The sequence below is a fragment of the Colias philodice genome, chromosome 19 (assembly GCF_061535455.1).
Source record: "Colias philodice isolate Cphi_HAF_F1 chromosome 19, ilColPhil1 Martin Lab GWU primary, whole genome shotgun sequence".
Taxonomy (NCBI): Eukaryota; Metazoa; Arthropoda; class Insecta; order Lepidoptera; family Pieridae; genus Colias; species Colias philodice.
Window position 1 is genome coordinate 6,820,507 of NC_143104.1, and position 25,511 is coordinate 6,846,017.

Below are 25,511 nucleotides of genomic sequence, written 5' to 3' on the forward strand. Positions count from 1 at the left end.
AACTTTGCTCATTTGATAGCTTCAAACTGATATGGTCTAAACTCTAAGTCCTACAACTTCGGTGATTTAATATAATTTTTTTTAATTTATATAGGATTACATTTAAGGTGTATTTTTACTTAGGTTTAAAACATAAACCTAATCAAACAACCTTGAAGGGTATGATAAGATTAGGTCAAAAGAGGGCTAAAAATGAATAGCTAATACCATATCAATTTGTACTAAAATATAATATTTCAACATCCATAGAGTGAGGATCCTAACACTCCAGGAAATATACGATAAAAACTTACTTCAATCCAAAAATATAGTTTGGTAATAATATCAATACATTTGACAACTTAAATCGGCCATCTTTGGTTAGCGTTCTCTCTGTCGCACATATTTCGAATAGAGAATAAAGCGCGTCACACACGGTGAAGATATTATAATAATTTATGTTAAGATTCTCTAATATAAAATATTACTGTATCTTAAGGTATCCGGTATCAGCGTTCTGACCATCATTTTTCTTTTTGTCATTGCGTACTAAGACCCCTGTAGAACCGCCATCCTGTTACAAATGACCCGAAACACTGACACAAAATTTCGGGTCATTTGTAACAGGATGGCGGTTGATACCGGATACCTTAAGATACTGTAATATTTTATATTAGAGAATCTTAACATAAAATACATATTATAGTATCTTCACCGTTTGTGACGCGCTTAACAGACAAAGATAGCACTATAACAAAATGAAATAAAGTATAATAGCCGGATACTTTTTTATTCACTAATCAAAGCTCCACTTATGTGTAAGTACACAAAATAACTTCATATTGACAACTTGAGCTTTACTAAAGACTAGAATAATAAATTACAACATACACGAAAATACATAATATAATAGCGATATTTATGTTTAACCGAAATATTGAAAATGTTGAGTGCCTTGAAATAAAATCAAGTTTTTGGCAAGTACCTTATTGTAGCGACGTACCTTTATCAATGTTAGATTATTGTTAATCCTCTCTAAAGGTACATTGCTACAAAACATTCTCTTTGCAATGAAATAGAGATGAAATAAACACTATAATTGATTTTATTATTTTCCATACAATCAATAATTGATGCCAGAAAATTTACGAGTTCATGTAGATATATCAAAGAGTCCCGCTCTATGTGTTATAATGTTAGTATGTTATTGTTATTTCAAATGGAAGTATAGTAGAATAATTAATAAGCATTTTCATTTTTCAAACCTTTTCACAAACAGTTTTAATCAATTTTAGTACATCTCATCTCTATTTCATTGCACAGATATTACAATAAAAATAAATGTACCTTCAACATGTACTATCTCAACAGAGGAATGTTTCCGTGATCTTAACAACAACTAGCACCAATTTAGAAATTATCACACAACATCACTCCACGTGAATGTAAACGAAACTACAAAATTATAACTACTTTTAGAAATGCGTAATAAATTAAGCAAGCAATTATAATATTGTATTAACTACACATTGGCTACATAATCTCTTTTAAATTACAATGTATCCAAATTTTACTAAATTAAAAACGATGTGATACCGTCTTATTTTAATGATTTCTTTAAAACTAGTAGTTATGAAAAGTACGTTAATTTTACTGTATCTTATAGAGGATTGTAAACGAAGAGTCAAACTAAAACCGACCCTTACACATAGACTTATGGGTGCTTTTTCCTTTGTTCAGTAATGTTAGAAATTGCAATATTTCTCAAAGACTGATATTATTTAACGCTTAACTAATACGTGTCTGACACTGTGACCTAGCATCGCCTCATAGGCATCAACTGGTATATACAAAGTAATCACAAAAGCCGCTCTTTGGATACGCTAAAACAAAAATAAATGTTATCAAATGAAATTCTAATATAGTTCATTGAAATGTTACATTTTTTAGGCCTAACCTCGCATTTTTTAGAGGACGCAATTTTGTTTTTTTGATATGTAGGGGGGGTCAATGTGAAGCTAAAACCAAGTTTGTGGGGTCGCCACCCTTGTCCCACGGCCGCCATCTTGAAAATAGCGGTTGGAATGGTTTTTACGATATATCTCTTAAACTATTTATTTGATAAAAAAATATCGTTGATGGTCTGATATCATTTCTTCGTAAAATTATAAAAAGAAGTATTATTGAAAAATATAAATATCTCTAATTTCTGAACATTTTCACTTATAACTTTTTTATTTATAGTTCTACGACAAAAAGTTACTGGACCAAAGTTGTAGAGAATTTAATTTGCAACAAATAATGTTACTCAATGTTTTTCATCAAATAAATAGTTTAAGAGATATATCGTAAAAACCATATCAACCGCTATTTTCAAGATGGCGGCCGTGGGACAAGGGTGGCGACCCACAAACTTGGTGATAGCTTCATACTGACCCCCCCTACACATCAAAAAAATAAAATTGCGTCCTCTAAAAAATGCAACCCCAAATGTAACTTTTCAATGGAGTAATATAGAAATCTATGTAACTTGTTGGATCACAGCTATTCAACTGTGCACTGCTGATACTTACCTTTGATTATAAGCGATTAATATAAATACATCAAAAAACACTTGTAATTTTAGACTGCAACATTAATGTAACAAAATTTTATTGAATTAAAAACATATTTTAATAATTTTTACAACATGTTCATATTGAACCATCATATTACATAATATAAAAACTTCCTAGATAAACCATTTCTCAAAAAAATACATTAACAACTTACTCAAAAGTACCAGCAGCTCCAAACGAATCGAGTCGTACGTTCAATATCATTAAATCTCACTGATCACTCACTCACTGGCCGTCACTCACTTCCACTTACTCGCTCACTCACTGACTCACTGACTCACTCACTCACTCACTCACTCGCTAACTGAACAGCGTCTCGTTGGGCACATGATTAACGTTGGCCCCGCCTTCCGCCATATCCGTTAGTGGATACCGGACCGCGACACCGGACAGCGCTTCTAAGGATTCTCTGACCTGAAAAATAATAAAATATGAATGAATAAAAATTTAAGAAAGGTAGATTAATCAAATCATAGTTTTTCCTTTATCTGCTAATGTCAGTCGGTGGGTAGTGGTATACTATTGGTTTGAGTTTGAATTGTTATAATTGTTTAGGGTGGGATAAATAGTGTCAATAGAAAGTGAGTGGTATTACGTTAGTATGTGAACTATTATTAATATCAGTTAAATTGTACATAATGAAGTGTTAGAATGAGAAGAATGTTAGTGTTGTAAGGCTGGGTTTTAACCATTCTTAATCGTAGTAGAATTGTATCATTGGAATATTATTGGTAGAACTTTAGTTTTAATTAACTTTGAACCTTTTTTAATGTCAGTCGAATTGTGTCATTCGAATTGTTAGTCCTATATTAGTCTTTAGTGAAAAAAATGAAGTCCCATGTCCCCTAGTGGGGCAAGGGGCAGATGCATTATACATCTGATTCACTGATCGATTTTCTTTAAGGACAAGTAGGTTACCAGTCTTCTATGTCCTGCCAGACCGAGACATTTTTTTTTCTTCGTCCCCACCGGGAATCGAACCCAGGACGCCTCGGGGTTACGCTCACGCGTCAACCACTGTACCAAGGAGGCGGTCATATACAGGGTTAGTTTTCAATGACCGGCCAAATTTTCAGCAATGGTTCAGAATCGATAACATTTTCGATCTAATGAAAAAAAAAACTTTTTTTTAATTAGATTTCATCCCTGTCCGCCACTAAAAAGCGAACGTGTGGACATTACAAAAGCACAATTCCGTTCAACAACCTAGATAGGTAGAAGTTAGCACACACATAAATTTTGCGATGCGCGCATGCACACAAGTGCATTGATTCTCAATGAGCTTATATCGCGTGTTTACGATTTAGGAAATTTTTAAGACATTTTCAAATGAATGCTTTTATTATTTTTTTTTTTGACAATAATATTTCAAATGTACCTTTGATTTAATATCTAGATCTTAATTTAAAATTTTGGCTGGTCATTGAAAACTAACCCTGTATTAGTATTAGTTAAAATTATTTATGTGGGTATACCTTGGTGAGCAGCAGCAGGTTGGTGGTGAGGAAGGCGTGCAGCTCGTTGGCCGCGCGGCCGTGCAGCCTCGCGCGCCACCGCACCAGCTCGCCGTACAGCTCCTCGCCCGACAGCCCCCCAGTAGCGTCCTGCAACCGGCGTGTTACCGTTACCGATATATCACCCGCTATAGTCGTCACGTCGATATATCGGTATCGCCGATTATAAAACAACCAATATCGAAATCAAACATTTCAAAAAACGAATGAACGAGGCGGGAGGCCGCCGAGGATCGTATTCCGGAGGTAATATAAAGGTTCGAATGTGGCTACGAGTCGTTTTCGGAACCTCATTATCTCTATCCTGATCTTTCACATCTTTGATGTCCTCACCACAATCATCATTATTTCCGCTACTTTTAGAGTCCACATCGTTATTTTCCTTTTCGTCTTCCTCCATACTGACATCAAGATTTCCTCCCCCTTTTTTCTCAGCTTGATTTACTTCAGCTATTTGTTGAATCTCTGCCGTAACCTCTTTAGACGTTACTACAGCAACTTTGCTCTTCTTCAATGTCCGCAAATTTTCTGATGCATTCGCTATACATTCGATCACTTTCTGGGTCTGAACTAATGATTCGTGCAGATCATGAGCGAACTGACAGATTTCCGAAAAGTTGCTTTTCATTTTTTGAAAAAGATCATATAATTGATCCGCCCAGACATCTACCTGGTTCAATACAGAAATAATTGATTGGTTTTCTTGTTCTTTAGAGTTTGAACTAGTAATTATAATTTCGTCTGAAGTTAAATCTGAAGAGTTACTTTGCTTATCATTATGAACCTCTTGCGTCGACGATATTCCACTTGACGTAACTGCTTCAACCATCGGCGATCCTTCCTCCATAGAACTGTCTATGGTCTGCCCTAAATAATTTGCCTCTTCCAGGGCTTTTGGATTAGCAGAGCATTCATTATCGGCACTAGTTCCAGAAACGATATTCCCAATACAGCTCGCCTCATGATGCTCTGATGAATTTGTACAGGTGAGCGATGCATGTGAAGCACTCGTCATCTTACTATGGGCGGCAGGTTCAGAAGTAGCACACTCTACTTCTGAGAATTGGTCATGTGTCTTCTGTTTCGGCAAAACTAGTGGATGCTCTTGAGTAACTAGCGATGACTCTGGGATCTCTAGTTGACTGAACTGGTTAGCTTCGTTAGTAGGGTTTTGAATGATAAACGAAGTATTTGATCCGATATGTGGGTCCTGGATCAGAGGTTCTGGAAAATCAAGAGTAAAGGTTCGTAGATTTGGAATCCTGCTGTCTTGTATTCCTTGAGTCAATGCAATTTGATGTGAATGTTCACGATGAATTGATAATAGTTGGTTTTCTTCTGGTTTCAGCGGATAATCACAGATTTGGTTTACAAGTGTTAGAGGGCACTTTAAAGCATGAAGGGTTTTTCCCGTGCTTCGATAGCCGGCCCCCGGACTATTAACTTGGATTCCTTTATTCTTTTCCGGTTTCCGCTGGATACAGGGATATCTGAGTAAGAGGTGATCAGAACTTGATCGAAAATCACAGAATGTCTGATCTTGATGTTCTTTTTTACAATTTTCCTTAATGACAGTGTTTTCAGAAGAAACAAAGCCTGGCAGTTCTAGTAAAGATTGAGGGTCTGACAGCTTGTTTGTTCTCAGTAGGGGACTGTATCGTTTAGTTGTTGTAGGTGGTGAAAGATTATAATCTGAAAAAATAGTTTAACTGTCATTACCGATGCAAATCATTAGAGTAAACTTGAATGGCTACCAACAGCGTCTTTCCAAACTATACAAGGCCAGCACGCAACGGTGTGAAACTAATCACGTATAGTTTGGAAATAACTTTTTTACAAAGTTCTTCCAATCTATACAACAGTAGTACGCAAATACTCGCGTATACTTTGTAGTAAAGTAAGTAAGAATAGCGCTCCAAAATATACAGCGCCAGTACACATGCGGACTAATCGTGTATGTTTCGGAGTAAGCGCGCCGTCTTTCCATTGCTCGCGTTTATATATTATTGTATTGCTGTTTTTAAATCTATTATTACAATGCATGTGTATGTAATGTTGCGTACTGATCGTATATTTTTTGTATCGAGGATGCTTGTGTCTTCGTTCCCGACTATACTGCACGCAGCACGACTTACAATAATTGACAATAGTGCTAAAATGTAAGAATCTAATAAGTCCAGAAGAAGACGGTTGCGAGGCGACGGAGCCCCGCGAGGCGGGGCTCCTATTTTTGTGTAGTAAAAAAAAAACACGAACCTAACCGAACCCATAGGTACCCTTATCTGTTACCTATTTATTTTCCTAAGCTTACCTATAAATATTTTTATTCCATATTTTACTGAATCAATAATCAAGAAGAATAAAAGTAGATAGATATAGCTGTACAAGTCTTTGATTACCTATATATTTATTATTACGCGCAAGCGTAATAGACTAGAGTAGATAATTTTTGAAACAAAAAAAATCGCAGTCGGATGAAACCCATTAGAAAATGAGGGGAATATGATAAAAATGTAAGGAAAAATAAATAACGGTCAATCCGAGTTCGGGAAGTGGGAAGAGGGAGCTTTTAAGAGAAAAAAATGGTCTCTCTCGATTTCCGACAAAACTACAAGTCCTACGGAAAAAAGTTCAATGGCAAAGTTGTAGGTAATAAAAGGATCTACAACTTTTGTATTAACAATTTTTTCACATAACCTCAAAATTTAGGTGAAAAATTCAAAAAACCAAGTTTTTGGTTTTTTATTTTTATCTACTTCAAAATTTATTGTTTTTCTACGAAATTTGGTGAAAACTTACTTTATTATGTCCCAAATACACTGTAATTTATTTGATTGAAAATATTTATTTTTTCGCCTTATTTTGAATTAATACCAAAAAAACAACCTAATTTTCAATCGAAAAGTCACCCGTCAAAATATCAGCTTTTTTCAAAAACTGGTGGTGCCTTTTATTCATTGAAATCTCTACTTTCATATGGTGTAAAAAAAATAAACACCACCATAGTAAATGTTCTCAGGAAATGCATACAAACAGTGTGAAAATTAGCTTTTACTAAATCAGGCACACTTCTCGAACTACCTGAAATGTTTTTATCGACATCATTTTGCTTTTGAATATGCTGTAAAATATTAAACTTAGAACACTTTTTCTTTTGAAATATTACCGAAAAGCCGATACAAGAGAAGATATAGAGTTCGAGAAGTGTGCCTGATTTAGTAAAAGCTCATTTTCACACTGTTTGTATGCATTTCCTGAGAACATTTACTATAGTGGTGTTTATTTTTTTTACACCATATGAAAGTAGAGATTTCAATGAATAAAAGGCACCCCCAGTTTTTGAAAAAAGCTGATATTTTGACGGGTGACTTTTCGATTGAAAATTAGGTTGTTTTTTTGGTATTAATTCAAAATAAGGCAAAAAAATAAATATTTTCAATCAAATAAATTACAGTGTATTTGGGTCATAATAAAGTAAGTTTCCACCAAATTTCGTAGAAAAACAATAAATTTTGAAGTAGATAAAAATAAAAGACCCAAAACTTGGTTTTTTGAATTTTTCACCTAAATTTTGAGGTTATGTGAAAAAATTGTGAATACAAAAGTTGTAGAACTTGTAATTACCTACAACTTTGCCATTGAACTTTTTTCTGTAGGACTTGTAGTTTTGTCGGAAATCGAGAGAAACCATTTTTTTCTCTTAAAAGCTCCCCCCTCCCACTTCCCGTACTCGGATTGACCGTAATTTATTTTTCCTTTTATTTTCATCATATTCCCCTCCTTTTCTAATGGGTTTCATCCGACTGCGATTTTTTTTATCTTTTCATTATTTTTAAAGGCATCTACCCCAGTCTATAAGTGGTGTAGTCAGTATTAGGTATATTTAGTTATATTTTGCGTACTGATCGTGTATAGTTTGGAACGAAGAAGCATCCGCGTTACAAAGTATACACGATCAGTACGCAAAATTCGTGTATATATTGTAATAACAAACTTAAACACAGCATTACAAAGTATACACAAGCAGTTTCCTATGGTTGCGTTCTGGCTATGTATAGTTTGGAAATACGCCTGCCAACAGTACAAATACTCACCGATTCTCATTATCTCCGAATATCTATTCTTAGAAGCATTAAGAATTTTTCCCATAATGAATTCACAAGCATCCTCATATGAATCTAAAAGAAATACGACTTTATTATTCATTCAGGTTATTAACTAGTTGCTAACTATGTTATAGTTTAGTATGGTGATTTATTCATAAGTCAATATATTTACGGTTGGCCATTTAACAAAATACTCACGTGATTCATGTTTTATAATTGCCATGTAGAGTTTCCATTTTTCTGAAGGTTTATCGTTATTTATAATTCGCATTTTAGTTATCGATGGAGGTTCATCGGGATATAAAATTAGGCTCTTCCTATCTGTTGCTCTTCGGCCTCGTATCCAAGAGTAAGGCACACAACTGTAGTCGTCAATATCTGCATACGGTAATTGCAAAAATTGGACCACTACGTATGGATACCCAATGGCAATATCATCCTGGAAAAATAAGGACATACTCCTTACAATATTTTTATTTTATTTTATTAGTTTCCAAACAGCTTATACAACAATATAACAAACAAATTATTCAAGTACAATTAATAACGTTCTATGTATAAGCCTATTCTATGGATACACAAATGTTTAGAGTGTGAAAGATGTTAAAACAATTAAAAATACTGTTACCACAGCAATAAAAAAAAATACAATAAAAGATATACTTAGGCTAACAAGATTCGACATAAATCCGTATGCTTCAGGTGCTAGGCAGAGCAGTAAGTACTAAGCGACGAAAACTGGCTAGACTATTTGAAAATATGTTAATAGTGTTATCTCTATTAACTATTTCGTTATATAGTCGGCATAACCTATATACTGGGTTATTATAAGAAATACATATAAGTTAAATCAATGAATTTACGTCGCATTTCAAGAGAATCCAAATTGAAATAATTATTCGAATGTCATAGGTGGGCAAGGATCTTCTAAGGTGTTCACGATTGCATAGAGAACGTAAAAATGGTTTTTGTACCGATTCGAGCTTGTCGTTATGTGGTTTGTAGAATGGAGACCACACTGAGGAGCCATATTCAAGGGTGCTACGGACCAGAGATTTATAAAGAATTAGGGCACTATTTTTATTTTTAAAAGATCTGGACATTCGTAATATAAAGCCTAAATTTTGATTGGCTTTTTTGACAGTAGATTCGACATGATCGATAAATGATAAACTTTCCCTAGATCTCGTATGAATTCTTTACGACTTACGATAATATTTGAAATTTGATACGAAAAGTTAATACCTACTGTTTACTTTATTAGTAAATGTGACAACATGACTGATGACACTTAGAGGTACTTATTTAATATCAATAACATATTGAGTCCCAACAAATTACGCATCAACGTTTGCTTTATTTATATGGCCTTGAATTATCTTTTTTGTAGGGCCTCTGAGTAACGCTCAGCTAGATAAACATTAAATGTGATTATTACAACGGAAACAAGAAATTCTCACCTCCATTTTATCGTATCTTTCTCTGGCAATCAGTAATAATCTCAGAGGTAATAATAATGTACTCTGTGAATTGTGATGGCAATAACACGCAGTATGAATCAACACGTCAACTTAACTTCCTGAAAATATTTGAATGAAATGAATAATGATAATGAATTTAAATTTACTCATTTTTTAAAGGACACATTTGTCTGCCACATCGGCAGAGTGATGTTTACAACAAGTTACAAGCTATTTTCGTCGTTCGTTTTTATTTATAGTAACATGCACAGACATGTATGTAGACAACGCAAGTACCGCGATCTGTATGAAAAATTGAAAACTGAAAAGTGAAAACCAAGCGTGTCATATTTTTTGTTCTGACCTTGACGCGTTATGACGTCACGAGCGCTTTTTAGTGATGGTAATTTCATTTTAAGCTAAATCGATTAGGACGCCACTCGCGCGGCGATTCGTCCTATCGGCTATCCCATCGAAGTAAATCGAAAGAAATCAGATCAAACTAGATCTATGTCTAATGGTGGCAGTACACATTGGGCCAACGTGTTGGGCCAACGGGTTGGGCCAACGTGTAGAGAGCTACTTGGCGGTATGTTGGCTTCATTAGCCTAGTTGGCGCCAATATTGGCAGGCCAACCGAATGTTGTCGGTTTTTTGTGCACACATCAAAGGATCTTGGCGCGCTCCACAAACAGCGTTCACACGTTGGTGTCTTGTTCAGTTTGTTGTTACTCGTCAGCGGAGACAGTATCGTTGCGCGTCAATGAAATTTACGTTTAACCATGTTCCGATAGCGATGGCGGCGCCGAGGTTTTACAATTCGTAGATTTGTATCGACATGAAGGAATAATTTGGAATCCACGGCATGAACTACACAAAAATAAAACCATATGACTCAATAAATTAGATGTTCTATTTTCTATTTATTATATTATTCTAGATGTTTTTCTTATCTAACTTTCATACAATGCGATAAAAAAATGAATATATTTATAAAATGAGTAAAATAGTATTAAAAAGTTACTTGTTCTTAAAAATTAAATAACAATATACAATGAGCATTATTTTGATCAAATTGTGCTTTATTACATAAATAATATTATCATTTAATAAAATAATATCTAAAATCTAATCTTTAAAGTTTCGTTTTATAGGTAAGTAGTTAAAATTAAATTAAATGTAAAATGTACACATTTTAAACATTTGAAAAAATCTAAACATAATAATGTTTTATTTATACAGTTATAAAAAAAGGACAATAGAGATTGGAAAATGGTATCATCGCAGACGGCAGAGTACACTCATTGTTATTGATGCACATGTACGTAATAATTAAACGCACTGTATATAATTAAATTGCCGCGGCTGCAAGAACTTCTACGGACTACGTCCATCTTTGAAGCGCCAATGCAGAATGATCAGTACGCCAATGTGTGAACAGGAATCTTGATATCCTTCATTTTTTCCCAACACGTTGGCCCAACGCCTTGGCCCCATGTGTACTGCCGCTATAAGAGTTAAATAAATGAATCGTAATCGATTAATAAATCGATTCAAGACCGAAAAATGATAATTAGTAATTACCATAGACAGAGGAATGATAAAATAAAGTTATAAACCTTTTAATATTCTAACAAGTAAACTAATGTGTTTTAGCTTTTTCTTACATATGCCCATTGAGTTACCATGTACCTACTACGTACTAGAGAGGCCATCGAAAGAAAGTAATGAAACTGTCAATCAATCAATCTTTATGTCCCGTTGCATCGATCCATTTTTCTTTTATGTTCGGGTTACTTAGAAAACTGAAAAAACAAACATAGTCTAAGCAATAAGGAGTTTTCTTAAAAATCTCCCAAGATGACACTTTAACTAATGGCGTCCATGTCATAATATTTATTTTTAGTACCTTTGTATTAAAATACTTAAAAGTTCTAGGTCAAGTCCTATTAAATGACAAAAAAAATCTATGCCTTTTTCTCTGAAAAATTGCTCCTTCAAATTATCATTTTTCTGTTCGATTATAAAATCGATTAGAATCGAGAACTGTTGCATCAAATGAACATCACTAACCACAAAATTGGACAGAAAAATGAGAACAGAAAAATGAGAAGACGCTATTCATTGCTTGTTATCATACGACGCGATCTTTACCGTGCCAAGTAAAAGCCGCAATGTATTCCGAATCATTTCGTATGATTTGGTATCCGTGTTTGTCACGATCGTTTTCCACAGATATTCTTTATTTGATTTTAAAATAAATAGTGCATATTCTGATTAGAAAATTACTTACCGGTGGAAGGAAACATCTCTGCTAACTCGGCCACTCACAGCTGTGGAGTTTCTACAGTTTATAACGGCGCAATTCGGCATTTTACTTTATTCAGCTTCACGTCTTTCCTTGGCGAACTGCAAGCGCGGACTGAGTGTAGGCCAGCGTCAAGTAAGTTTCATAAACTTAGTTTGGACACGGGAAGTACATACACTCGCTTAGTCTATCTTGATACATGTCTGTGCGTCTCATGACGGGAAGAGGGGGAAAATGCTTAGGAAAATGTCATAGGTACGTCCACGCTCTCTGACTGTACGATCGATACTAAATACTAATAGTAATGGGCTAGTCATTAATACGATGCAATCGACATTAAGAGCTAGCGCGCACCACGACTTTATGCAGCGTGATTATTTTATCGCAGAAATACAACGTATGAGTTACTATGACAATGCGCGCACATGCGATTAGATAATCGCAGCGATTTTAAAATTGTGATTTGTCACATTTTGCTGCGACTGCTCGCGACGCGATTGTCGCGAAAATGAAATGCAGAATATGAAATTGTATGGTACCGCGCGCACTGCGATAATAAAATCGCACACTCGGGCCCGGCCGGCACTTCACTTGTGTTTCGTCTGTCCAACAGTTAACATCGTAGTGGTATAGGTACCTACTGTTTGGTAAACATAAACTCAGTAATCTGTCAAAAGTTTCAATTTATTTATTTATTTATTTAACACTTTATTGTGCAAGAAACAAAATATACATAAATCTTACAATAATATTAAATAATAAAAAAGCACAAAGGGCAGCCTTTTGGCGGAATTTTCATTCTATAATAGCCAAAGAATTTTTTGGGATACATCCATATCAGAAATACAATGAATATGGATATCCATACATGGAAGTTCATTTCTGATAAAAGAAACCTTGGACAATTCTATCTGCTGTAAAAGGATGAGTCCAATATTGACGAATTTTCTTTTTTTTTCTTCTTATCCTCCGAAGTAGTAAATAAAGACAAGCAACTTGTACGAAATCCATGATGAAAGTGAGTAATGATCACTATTAAATTATCGCTGTGCGCGCACCGTACTCTCTGCGATTTTCTACAGCGCGATTTTGAAATCGTGTCGCAAAAATTAAAATCGTGGTGCGCGCTTGGCCTTATTAAAACACAACACGATCATTCGTGAGCATTAAGAGCTAGCGCGCACCACGACTTTATGCAGCGTGATTATTTTATCGCAGAAATACAACGTATGAGTTACTATGACAATGCGCGCACATGCGAATAAATAATCGCAGCGATTTTAAAATTGTGATTTGTCACATTTTGCTGCGACTGCTCGCGACGCGATTGTCGCGAAAATGAAATGCAGAATATGAAATTGTATGGTACCGCGCGCACTGCGATCATAAAATCGCACACTCTGGCCCGGCCGGCACTTCACTTGTGTTTCGTCTGTCCAACAGTAAACATCATAGTGTTATAGGTATTGTTTGGTAAACATAAACTCAGTAATCTGTCAAAAGTTTGAATTTATTTATTTATTTAACACTTTATTGCGCAAGAAACAAAATATACACAAAGGTTACAATAATAAAAAAAATAAATAAAAAAGCACAAAGGATGGCCTTTTGGCGGAATTTTCATTCTATAATAGCCAAAGAATTTTTTGGGATACATCCATATCAGAAATATATACCATACATGGAAGTTCATTGTATTTCTGATAAAAGAAACCTTTGACAATTTTATCTGCTGTAAAAGGATGAGTCTAATATTGACGAATTTTCTTTTTTTTTCTTCTTATCCTCCGAAGTAGTAAATAAACACAAGCAACTTGTACGAAATCCATGATGAAAGTGAGTAATGATCACTATTAAATTATCGCTGTGCGCGCACCGTACTCTCTGCGATTTTCTACAGCGCGATTTTGAAATCGTGTCGCAAAAATTAAAATCGTGGTGCGCGCTTGGCCTAGTAGCCGAGGCCATTATCACGGCATATAACATGATGGAACAAGTGGCTTAATTGAGTTAGTTGACGTTAAAGGCCCACAAATTTAAACTTTTTATTTGATAGTTGTTTGCATGATGTTTATGAATTATGAACTAACACACTTGATTCAATTCATTTAGTGAATCCATTAAGACTATAATTGAATGTTAATGCACAATTCCTAGGAAAATAGTAGCTTACTATAGTCCTTTCCACCTAAGATGATTTCTGTGACACATCGATTTTTGACACGTGTAGAGATGTCGGTTACTGAAATCGTATCAATTGTTTCCGATAATCGATAATATTCTAATATGAAAATGAAATCGATTTGAATAAAGTACCAAAATTAGTTTTTTCGGCATTTCGCCAACAATTAACTAAGGAAACTTAGTAAACAACAGCAACAAAAAGTCAACAATAACAATTAGTAAAAATAACAGAATACCACGTAAAGTGTCAATATAAAAATGCAACTTGTATACAAGGCTGACGTACTCGTACAGACGATTGACTCGATTGACAAACGATCACAAGATGGGCGCCGATTATATGATTTTCCAACTCTATGATTTTTCAACGATCCATTTCATGTACACGAATTGCGTAGGTATTATATTTTTGTGTTATTTTATTTTATTTTTCATTATATTAAACTAAACAATACTGTTTTTGATTTATAAGCTTAAGATGTTTCATTTTTATATTTTTGGTAATAATGCCGCAATAAAATAAAAATATTATGCACTCAAATTATTTTGACTTTTTAAACATAAAATACGTAATTCGGAACAGGATGAAGTGTCACAGGAATCATCATAAGGTGAAAAGGACTATAACTCGGAGCAATTATCAAGCTTGTTAATTGCTCCGAGGACTATAATCATTGATTATGGTTCAACGATTCTTCTATTAATGATTTTCCTGTTTATGAAATTACTTAATTAACATAACTGGAACTTGTTACATACTAATGACTACGTTTTCTAATTAGGACTACTAAATCAGGCCTTTTTATCAACCAAAAATAAAATAATGCTCTAATTAGCTTGCACACAAAACGATAACAACCTAAACTACATCAATTATTTATAGGTCATATATGCGTGTGCTTCCAGCTGTAGAAGTAAAGTACGTGACAAATATACTTTGTCATTTATCACTTTTTCTAGACAAGTAATTTAATCATTAAATTGATGCTTCAATTGAAAGCTCTCTGTCAACAGCACACTTATTGAGTCAACAAGGAACTACTCTCGAGTTTTATTAGACATAGGTATCAGTGTTCTAGTTTTAGACCGGGAGATACTGACACAAAATTTCGAGTCATTTGTAACAAGGATGGCGGTTCTACAGGGGTCTTAGTACGCAATGACAAAAAGAAAAATGATGGTGTGAACGCTGGTACCGGTGGCTTAGTCGCGTGGGCGTTTGTCGAACTCGTCGGAAAAATAGCGAAAGTCAAACGATTTGTAACACAAAAATTTTAGAATTTACCGATAGCCCATAAAAAAGTAGTAGGCGGTAGTGTCATGCCATACTTTTCCGGTGTGACTTACAGCCCGCCATACCGACGCGAATGTGTTGATTTAAATAAAACAATCATTCAACCATTTGTACCAGGCTAACTTTTGCACAGGTAACTATCGTCGTGCAGCCATTTACGAAAATCGCCATGCCATACTTTTCGGACGATTCCAAATGGTCGCCATACCGCCGAAAATCTGCAAAAAATTTTTATTTCGCCAAACTTTTTGTACCAGGATTGCATTTGGATTTTTGGAGAGTATTTGATAAAATGTGACCATTATTATATTTGCCATACTTCTAGTAGGGGGAAAAAGTGCTGTCATACTTGAAAACTTAATTTATTATTAATTTATATAAGTGAAGATTTCCAACACATAGATCTTTGAAATTTTGTATTTATATTTGTTGATCCTCAAACTTACAGGAAAAATAAGTGCCATACTGTTACAAATCGTTTGACTTTCGCTATTTTCCGACGAGTTCGACTAACGCCCACGCGACTAAGCCGCCGGTACCAGCGTTCACGCCATCGTTTTTCTTTTTGTCATTGCGTACTAAGACCCCTGTAGAACCGCCATCCTGTTACAAATGACTCGAAATTTTGTGTCAGTATCTCCCGGTCTATTTGTTAAACATAGAAATTTCATCATAAATGACAGATTACAAAATAAAAGACAGATGGAGCGTTGCCGAACTAAACCGAATAATTTATCGACTATCGTCATTTCCATAAAGCTCTGTGTGCTGTCATTTCGCCGCTGCACTATACGTACACGGTGCTTCTATGGGGGTGTTATGTTACCAGATATTGAAAATTTTCCCAAAATTTCCCCGACTACGGAAGAAAGAGGGTTATGTTTTTCGAGTGTATTTATGTATAATATTTATTAGGCTCGCCCTGCAGTATAAACCGCTGAACCGATTTTGATTTATGAGGTGACATTGCAATCATCTGAATTATTATGGTAGTCGTGTTATGCTACGGCCACACTACCTTACCGTCTACCGGGCTGTTACCGCAATAATTATGGCATTATATTACCGTCTAAATTACTGCATGAACTGGTGTGGTTACACTAGAGTTTACCTATGTCGGTAATTATTGGCATTTACCGCAGCAAAAAAATATTAGTTAACTAGCAATGCCCTGCGGTTTCACCCGCATAGATAGCGATATCTTTACAGTGAAAAGTCTACTATAGGTCGGACATGAAAATCACCTTTACCCCGTCCCGCACTACGGCCTTTTTTTTTGTTTTAGTGGGGAAATCTTTCATAGATACCCACGGCCTCCAGGGGAGGGGCCGTGGGTTATGTCGGATTCCTACCGACCAAAACCCCACTGTGTTCCGTCAAGACGCATATTGGTAGAATTCCTCCGTGACCCCCGCACTACGGCCTGCTCGAACAGTATACCTACTATTTTCTGTAGATTGACACTTTTAAATTCGTTATATCTTTTGAATGGAATATCCAATTCTTTTCATTTAAAAAGTATTTTGCTGGTATTGAAACAGTATATAATAAAACATCATTTAATGGGATAAGGATTAATATATGTGTATGGATAACATGGTTTGATTACTGTCGGCACTTCTATTTACTTTGAAAACGTAAAAAAGTTGTTGTAGTAACATAACTACTGAAGATGGACATATGGTATCGCGGACTTTCTTGTAGATATTGATCCATTCTATAATACTGTAGAACATTTTTTTGTTCTATCTTCAATAGATTCCGCAGCGCACGCGATGACAGAAGTTTTATTGAGGATTTTTTTACACCTTGGGTTACATTATTGCATTTTTGGTAAGGATCTCTAATTTTTTTGAAAATGCAATATAGCCTATGTTGCTCAGTAAAGATGCAGCTTTCTAATGGTGAAAGAATTTTTGAAATCGGTCCAGTAGTTTTTGCGTGAAAACCATACATACATACATACTTACATACATACTTACAAACTTTTCCTCTTTATAATATTAGTATAGATAATTAATATATAATATGGTTTCTGTAATAATTCATCAAGGATTCTTTCGTTTTCAAAAGGATTTTTTCTTTTTGAAATCATCTATTGTACTTGGAAATGATAAATTTTGTTTGATCCGACGCCACGCATCATTGTGTACATTGCGATATTTATAGTTCTTCTGTCGGATATCCCAAAGAGAAGAATTCCAAGAATTCCAAAAATTAGCGCCATCGAGCGCTTTTTCATTTGACCACTCCATGTCGGTCGATACGTGCGTCGCCGGTGAGCTCATATAGCACACTGGACGAACGGTAGTGTGGCCGCAAACGCAATAATTACCGCGGTAATCTTCTTTGATGTGCGAAAGAATACCGCCGCCGGAGCTATTGCCTACCGCCATTTGTCATATTGATTGGCATTGTAGAATTATGGCCATAAGTCGTGGTTACACCTAGGTGTTGTTAAAGTTGTGGCATTTGGCAATAATTATTGGCATATCACGGTAGTGTGGCCGTAGTATAAGTGACGTTGGCTACATAAATTAGCTGTCAGGTTTTAATTTTAATATAAATTCTTGTATAAGATAATTTTTTATAATATTGTAAAAATTCATTTGTTACATAAATGATAAATTTTTAATTAAATAAATTACATAAAAAAAAATGTTTCAAAATTACAATGATTACCTATATTATCTTTTATTTTCAAAATATATGAATGCGAATACCGTCATATCCTCCATCATTGCCTTTCCAGCCTATCTTTGCCCAAATAGAAATTTTAACTTTCCCGAGTGTTTATGTGGAGTAGCATGACATTTAAGACTTGTTTTGTTTTTTGGTAGAAAATTAAAGTCTTTTCTCGTAATACTGATTAGATAGCACATGTATAACGTCAATCAGTCTGCTGCTACATGTCGACAAAGAAGGAGATGTTTTGGTGGTGCCAAATTTTTCTAAAAAAACTTGTCTCTGATCACTGGGAATCAATTAGAATACGTGAATATTTTTTATTATTTATTAAACTAGAATATAATAAAACCGGCCAAGTGCGAGTCGGGCTCGCGCACAAAGGGTTCCGTAGCAGCAAATATAATAAATTACAGTTAAATCAACCTATCTCAAAAACTATAAGAGATACTTTGATCAAACCAAAAATCGTTGAAAGAGTTAATTAGCATGCATCACCTCTATTTTTTTTAGAATTTTATACCCCGTAGTTATAAAAATAGAGGGGGGGGGACATACTTTTTACGACTTTGAGAGCTGATATCTCAAAAACCGTTCACTTTAAGAAAAATGTTTTTTAGAAAACTTTATATCATTTTAAAAGACCTTTCCATTGATACCCCACACGGGTATGTACATCGAAAAAAAAAATTTCATCCCTCAGTTACATGTATGGGGGGCCCCACCCCCAATTCTTTTTTTTACTATTTAGTGTCATATTTTTGTAGCGGTTCATACAACACATATTCCCATCAAATTTCATCACTGTAGTACTTATAGTTTCCGAGTAAATCGGCTGTGACAGACGGACAGACGGACAGACGGACAGACGGACATGACGAAACTATAAGGGTTCCGTTTTTGCCATTTTGGCTACGGAACCCTAAAAAAGGAGGTTATTTGTTATTTCCAAGCAAAAATACGTAGTATTATAAGAGTTTTGTCGCTGGGCAATGTTAGGTTAATAAACGTAGTATGACCTATCCCAACATTGCCCAACCGTTTTGAGGTGCTAGGGCTGACACATTTTTAACAGACTTCTCAAATAGGTAGCAAGGTAATTTTTTTTAGGTGTAAATTAAATACACAGCATGTTTTTTCTTTTAGGTACCTAGGTAGGATTGTACGAGTATGTACCTATGCCTAGCTAGGTACTTTTTAAATGTTTAGTAGAAGTTACGTATAGGTACAAAAATATTCATAATTTCAATGTCATTTTAAAGATATACCTAGAAACAGTACGAACGCAATATTATTGCATGTGTACCTACCAATTACTTGTTACCCACCTACATATTTTATTAAACTTAATTTTTTCATCCTTTACCTAGTTTATTTTTTTGTGACAACCCTAAACCCTAAAGATTTTTGTATGAAGATTGTGAGAAAATTACACCTAACTTTGCCCATACAATTTAATGAAGATCTACTTATTTTGGATCATATTTTGTAAGAGATTCAGCATCTTTGCCTTGTCTTGTACTTTGTCTCTTAAAAACAGCTACGTAAGTCTTAAAATGGCTGAAATATTAAAGGTGGGCAAAGATGTATACTTTTCCACCTTATTTCGCCCACCTCTTTCTTCCTTATTTTTAGAGAAACTATTAAGAATATAATTATTTCAAGTATATCTATTCATTCTAAATTCAATTCCCTACTCAAATAACAGCATAAATTCTGTCTATATTTTGTTTTTTCTTGTATATGATCAAAACACTGTGAAAAGCGGGCAATGTTGGAGGATATGACGGTAGCGGTAGTTTTTAGTTGAGAACACGGGACATTTTATTTTTAGAAAGAAAGAAGGAAGAAACCATTTATTCCAATACACACAAACACACAACAATAGCATTGTAAATTATGAATAATAGGTAATAGAAAACATAAATTTATGTATGGTTGCTTGCGCTAAAAAAGGAAGCCACTCAGGATACCTGAGGCATAATACCTTAACACTGATTTTCAGTGACACCTTACGACATCCACATTGTCAGCTGCTTTAGGATAATAATTATTATTGGATAATAAATAAATATAATTCCTGAATAATAATAATTTTGTCATATCCATCACGGAGTTCAAATGAATTAAATCGCGGGCGAAAACGACTCTGACGTTTTTAAGCTATATAAAAGTAACAAAAAAAAGTATTATGCTTATTAAAATTATCTAATAATGATCATGAACCTTTATTGCACTTAGGGTTGCCAACCGTACTATAATATATAGTATTGTACTATATTTCGTGTCTGCGTACTATATACTGTTGAAAACATAATTATATAGTAGGTACGCAAAAATACTATATTTTCAACACCGACAAATGTTACAAACAAATCCTTCATTAAAAAAAAATAAGAACGCGCCTTTTAATTGTTAAGATGGCCAAGTCATATTATAACCTATTGCGCATATACCAGTGGCGAGAAGAAAGAAACAGAAGTAGTGTATCATTTATAAAAAATGAGCTTTTGATTTATATCAAAGGACATGTCCAAAAATGTATGAACCAAAAACCCAGAATCGACAGGAATGAAACGTGTACCAATTATGGATTGGCATTGAAGTATAATATAATATTACCAAGGGGGCAACTCTGAAATCGTTATAGTATAGGAGCTAGGAGCAAAATAAAATAACTAAGAAATTCCTTAAAAAATATAATATACATAAGTTTCAGTTATGTTGTGGCTTAATATGACGATGTTATAATGTTTTATCACTTGTGTTACACATAATAAATATCATATTTTACAAGCAACGAAACAAAAACGTTAAAGCACAACATAACAAAAACTCTCGATTTTGTAGTTTTTTTCTTTTAGTTTATAGATACTATGATTGTTATAGTACTATATTATGTATTATTGGTAATTCTATGGCTAAAGATTAAAAAAAACTGTATAGTATAGGAGCTAAGAGCCAAAAAACAAAGTGAAAAATCGTTTGAAAATAATAAAAACTCGTTATCTTGTGTATTAGAATATCATTGTTATTCATTTATTTTTATAATAAGGTCTAATTTTGTTAAGTTTTAATGATATTATAATCTACCTATCTATAATAACAACTACATTCGAATCTACAACAAATTGTGTTACACATGAATGTACAAGTAAAAGCAATTAATCTATTAAAAATTAAAATTATAATCACAACGATAATCTCATCCACATCATAATAATTTTCAAACGATTTTCTATTCAGTTCTATTGTCTTTTAACTCCTATACTATATCTATTATTATTTTTTATTTCCAATCCTTAGCCACAGAATTAGGCACCAATAATACACACAGTACTATAGCAATTGTAGTATCTTGAACCAAAATAAAAACTACTAAAAACGAAATCTTTAGTCAGTTATGTTGTGATTGAACATGATGTTATTATGTTGCTGTTGCTTTTAAAACGTGTTGATGATAATGATCATGTATATTACAAGTGATAAAACATTATTATAACGTCATATTAAGCTACAACATGACGTAAACTTATTTTTTGATTTTTTAAACGAATTTCTTAGTTATTTTATTTTGCTCCTAGCTCCTATACTATAACGATTTCAAGATTACCGCTTTTGCTACATTATATTATATTTAATTATCAATCCATTGGTACACATTTCATTCCTGTCGATTCTGGGTCATTTTTTGGACATCTCCTTTATATTAATTTAAAAATTGAATGTGACAAAGCTTGACACTTTTATTTTAAACAAAAAGCTGTTACACAGTGCAAGAAGTGCAAAAAAATATAGTATTTATAAAAATAAATATATATTTGTCTATTTTTTTGTTTTTCCCATAAAATACTAAATTTTTTTTAAATGTACTATATTTTTTACACCTTATTTTGGAAAATACTATATTTTGATGATGAAGTGTTGGCAACCCTTATTGCACTATACAAATACTTAATCACATTCAAGATCGAAAAGTACTACCCCGAAGATCTTTTAACCATTTTACCGTTTTACCCATAAAAATGGCAAATTCATTTTCATAATACTGGCAGCACACGTTGAAGTTTTGTATTCCTTCGTTTATGTAAAATTATTAAGTATTTGTTTACAAAATTAAATAAGCCAAATAATCTACAGAAAACCTGTAAAACGATGTTTAGAAGGCGAAATTTAGAAGCTGTCTAAGAACGACACTTTGACACTTTGTTTGTTTATTTATATTTTATGGTTTACTAGAGGTCCGCCCCGGCTTCGCCCGTGGTACATATTTCGCAATAAAAGGTAGCCTATGTCCTTTCTCGGGTATCAAAATATTATCTCCATACCAAATTTCATGCAAATTGGTTCAGTAGTTTAGGCGTGATTGAGTAACAGAAAGACAGACAGAGTTACCTACTTTCGCATTTATAATTATTTTAGTATGGATTTGCATTTATTTTTTGAGGTTATGTTTAGAATATTCAGATGGATCACGATTATATACGGAAACCTGTTGCTAATAAAAGCAGAAATACGAAATATTGTTGCGTTCCTCAATGTAGTACTTACGGAGATACGGGAATAAGTTTTCATTTATTCCGAAAAGACAAAATTATGAAGAATAAAATATGGAAGACTGCTTTAAGAATAGGCAAGCCAATTTCACCATAATTTCACCGTCAATGAGAGTTTGTTCTCATCATTTTCAAGCTTCAGACTTTTTTCCAAACAGTAAGTATAATTATGTTTGGGAACTATATTTTCTATCACCAAAATTTATATTTGTCATCAAGTTGTATCACCTAATAAATAGATCTATCACCACGAAATATTTTCGTTCTCAGATAAACAAAAATTGTTCCCAGGTATGAATTATCAAATTAATCCATACTAATATTATAAATGCGAAAGTAACTCTGTCTGTCTGTCTGTTACTCAATCACGCCTAAACTACTGAACCAATTTTGATGAAATTTGGTATGGAGATATTTTGATACCCGAGAAAGGACATAGGCTACTTTTTATCCCGGGAAAATGACGCAATCCCGTAAATCCCACGGGAACGGAAACTATGCGGGTTTATCTTTGACTGCGCGGGCGAAGCCGCGGGCGGAAAGCTAGTGTTAATATATGTGTAAAATAAGAGATCGATAACCAATAAAATTATATTGCATTACATGAATATAAACTTCGTTCTTTTAATAACGGTTTTGTTACTTAAATAATAGCTCTGTGCTCAGAATGGTAGATCTGTCACCAAATAAATCGATTATCGATCCCTGACTGCGACTCCTTTTTATTTGATACTAGCGGCCCGCCCCGGCTTCGCCCGTGGTACATATGAAAAATAGATGTTGGCCGATTCTCAGACTTACCCGATATGCACAGAAAATTTCATGAGAATCGGTCCACCCGTTTCGGAGGAGTATGCAGACTAACATTGTGACACGAGAATTTTATATATAAGAGACTAGTGGTCCGCCCCGGCTTCGCCCGTGGTACATATTTTGCAATAAAAGGTAGCCTATGTCCTTTCTCGGGTATCAAAATATCTCCATACCAAATTTCATGCAAATTGGTTCAGTAGTTTAGGCGTGATTGAGTAACAGACAGACAGACAGACAGAGTTACTTTCGCATTTATAATATTAGTAAGGATTTTGTCACCAATACAGTAGTAACATTTTATTTCGTTCAGATATTAAATTAATAGTATTCGTTACCAATTTAATACATAAATTTATAATTTTAATGAAAAAATGATCAAAGGGGCGGAGACAAAATGGCGCGCTTTAAAAATTGATTATTTTAACTTTAATTAAGTGTTTTATCTACAATTATGCTAGGCCATAAGCCAGCTATTAAACCAGAGCTGATTATTCAGTGGTAATATTCAAACAATAAATATTGATTATTTTGACTTTAATAATTGTTTTATTTACTACTCTGCTAAAATTTTTATTTAAATATAATTTATACTACCAGTGGAAATTTAGAACCTTGGGAGTCTAGTTAAGTAGCAGAATCTTTTGGTTGAAACGATGATGACAACTAGGGTTGCCAACACTTCATCATCAAAATATAGTATTTTCCAAAATAAGGTGTAAAAAATATAGTACATTTAAAAAAAATATAGTATTTTATGGAAAAAACAAAAAAAAAATTCATATTTATTTAAAAAAAAAACTATATTTTTTTGCACTTCTTGCACTGTGTAACAGCTTTTTGTTTAAAACTAGCTTTCCGCCGGCGGCTCCGCCCGCGGTTTCAAAGAGAAACTCGCATAGTTCCCGTTCCCGTGGAATTTCCGGGATAAAACCTATCATATATTACTCGTGGATAATGTAGCTTTCGAATGGTGAAAGAATTTTTAAAATCGGTCCAGTAGTTTATGAGCCTATTCATCACAATCAAACAAACAAAGTTTTCCTCTTTATAATATTAGTGTAGATAAAAGTGTCAAGCTTTGTCACATTCAATTTTTAAATTAATATATATATATCAAAAGCTCATTTTTTATGAATGATACACTACTTCTGTTTCATTCTTCTCGCCACTGGTATATGTGCAATAGGTTATATGACTTAGCCATCTTAACAATTAAAAGGCGCGTTCTTATTTTTTTTTTTAATGAAGGATTTGTTTGTAACATTTGTCGGTGTTCAAAATATAGTATTTTTGCGTACTATATATGTTTTCAACAGTATATAGTACGCAGACCCGAAATATAGTACAATACTATATATTATAGTACGGTTGGCAACCCTAATGACAACCCTAATTTTTTATTTGAACTTAATGCAATTTTCTAGTAACATAATATGATTTATTGGTGATCTCTTTAAATTAGTTTGCTTAAATACTTATTAGGACACACCTATTATAATACATACAAAAACATTTATTTGGTACTAGACCTTATATCTCAGGATTTTAGGTTATTTATTGTGGAACTGATTTTGCATTGTTTGGTGACTACATTTTGGTGACAGATCTACTATTTTGAGGACAAACCCTATTATTTAAGAAACACAAAACTAATTAAATTGGTGATAGCTTAAATGATACCCATTATGTTTTAATTATTTTATTGTAGTTACATAAATTATATTTATATGTATTTACTACGACATTGGGGCCTTCAAGAAAAGAGCTTATTTGTCCATAAAAGGCCGGCAAAGCACCTGTAACACTTCTAGTGTTGCAAGTGTTCATAGGCGGTAGTGACCACTTAACATCAGGTGGCCCATCTGCTCCTTTGCTTGCTCTGACATAAAAAAAAAAAAATTGAAGATGGATTTGAGGACAATAATATAACTGATAACAACAGTCATCTTCATATTGTCATGACTTCATCGACACAAGTCAATTTAGTGGATTAC

The 25,511-nt window shown here is 33.8% G+C and overlaps 2 protein-coding genes and 1 long non-coding RNA gene across 5 annotated transcripts in view; 1 reads left to right on the top strand and 2 right to left on the bottom strand.

Moving 5' to 3' along the window:
* Window positions 1–25,511, top strand: part of LOC149480005 (uncharacterized) — a 340,612-nt gene that overhangs the window by 293,283 nt on the left and 21,818 nt on the right. The gene's annotated exons all lie outside the window — the stretch shown is intronic.
* Window positions 1,655–12,245, bottom strand: LOC149480016 (uncharacterized). Of its 3 annotated transcripts, XM_089707213.1 has the most exons (7): window positions 11,971–12,245; window positions 9,678–9,796; window positions 8,416–8,656; window positions 8,206–8,289; window positions 4,445–5,803; window positions 4,073–4,201; window positions 1,655–3,011 (listed from the first exon to the last, which is right to left on the bottom strand). In XM_089707213.1, exons 2-7 carry the CDS (start codon window positions 9,681–9,683, stop codon window positions 2,929–2,931), a joined length of 1,902 nt encoding a protein of 633 aa, XP_089563339.1. In that variant the 5' UTR covers window positions 9,684–9,796; window positions 11,971–12,245; the 3' UTR covers window positions 1,655–2,928. The 3 variants fall into 3 exon arrangements, with proteins under 3 accessions (XP_089563339.1, XP_089563340.1, XP_089563338.1); XM_089707214.1 differs by lacking the exon at window positions 9,678–9,796; XM_089707212.1 differs by lacking the exon at window positions 11,971–12,245 and having other exon boundaries at window positions 9,678–10,178.
* LOC149480017 (uncharacterized) lies at window positions 1,655–24,894 on the bottom strand. Its single transcript, XR_016317120.1, has 2 exons — window positions 24,659–24,894; window positions 1,655–2,500 (listed from the first exon to the last, which is right to left on the bottom strand). It is a non-coding gene; the product is annotated as an uncharacterized LOC149480017 (long non-coding RNA).

What these genes read in the sequence shown, in the direction of transcription:
- LOC149480016 (XM_089707213.1), bottom strand. An exon ending in AATTATAAAACATGAATCAC is followed by an intron (nt 8,290 to 8,415) that starts GTGAGTATTTTG and finishes TATTTCTTTTAG; the next exon opens with ATTCATATGAGGATGCTTGT. An exon ending in ACCTGCTGCTGCTCACCAAG is followed by an intron (nt 3,012 to 4,072) that starts GTATACCCACAT and finishes ATTATTTTTCAG; the next exon opens with GTCAGAGAATCCTTAGAAGC.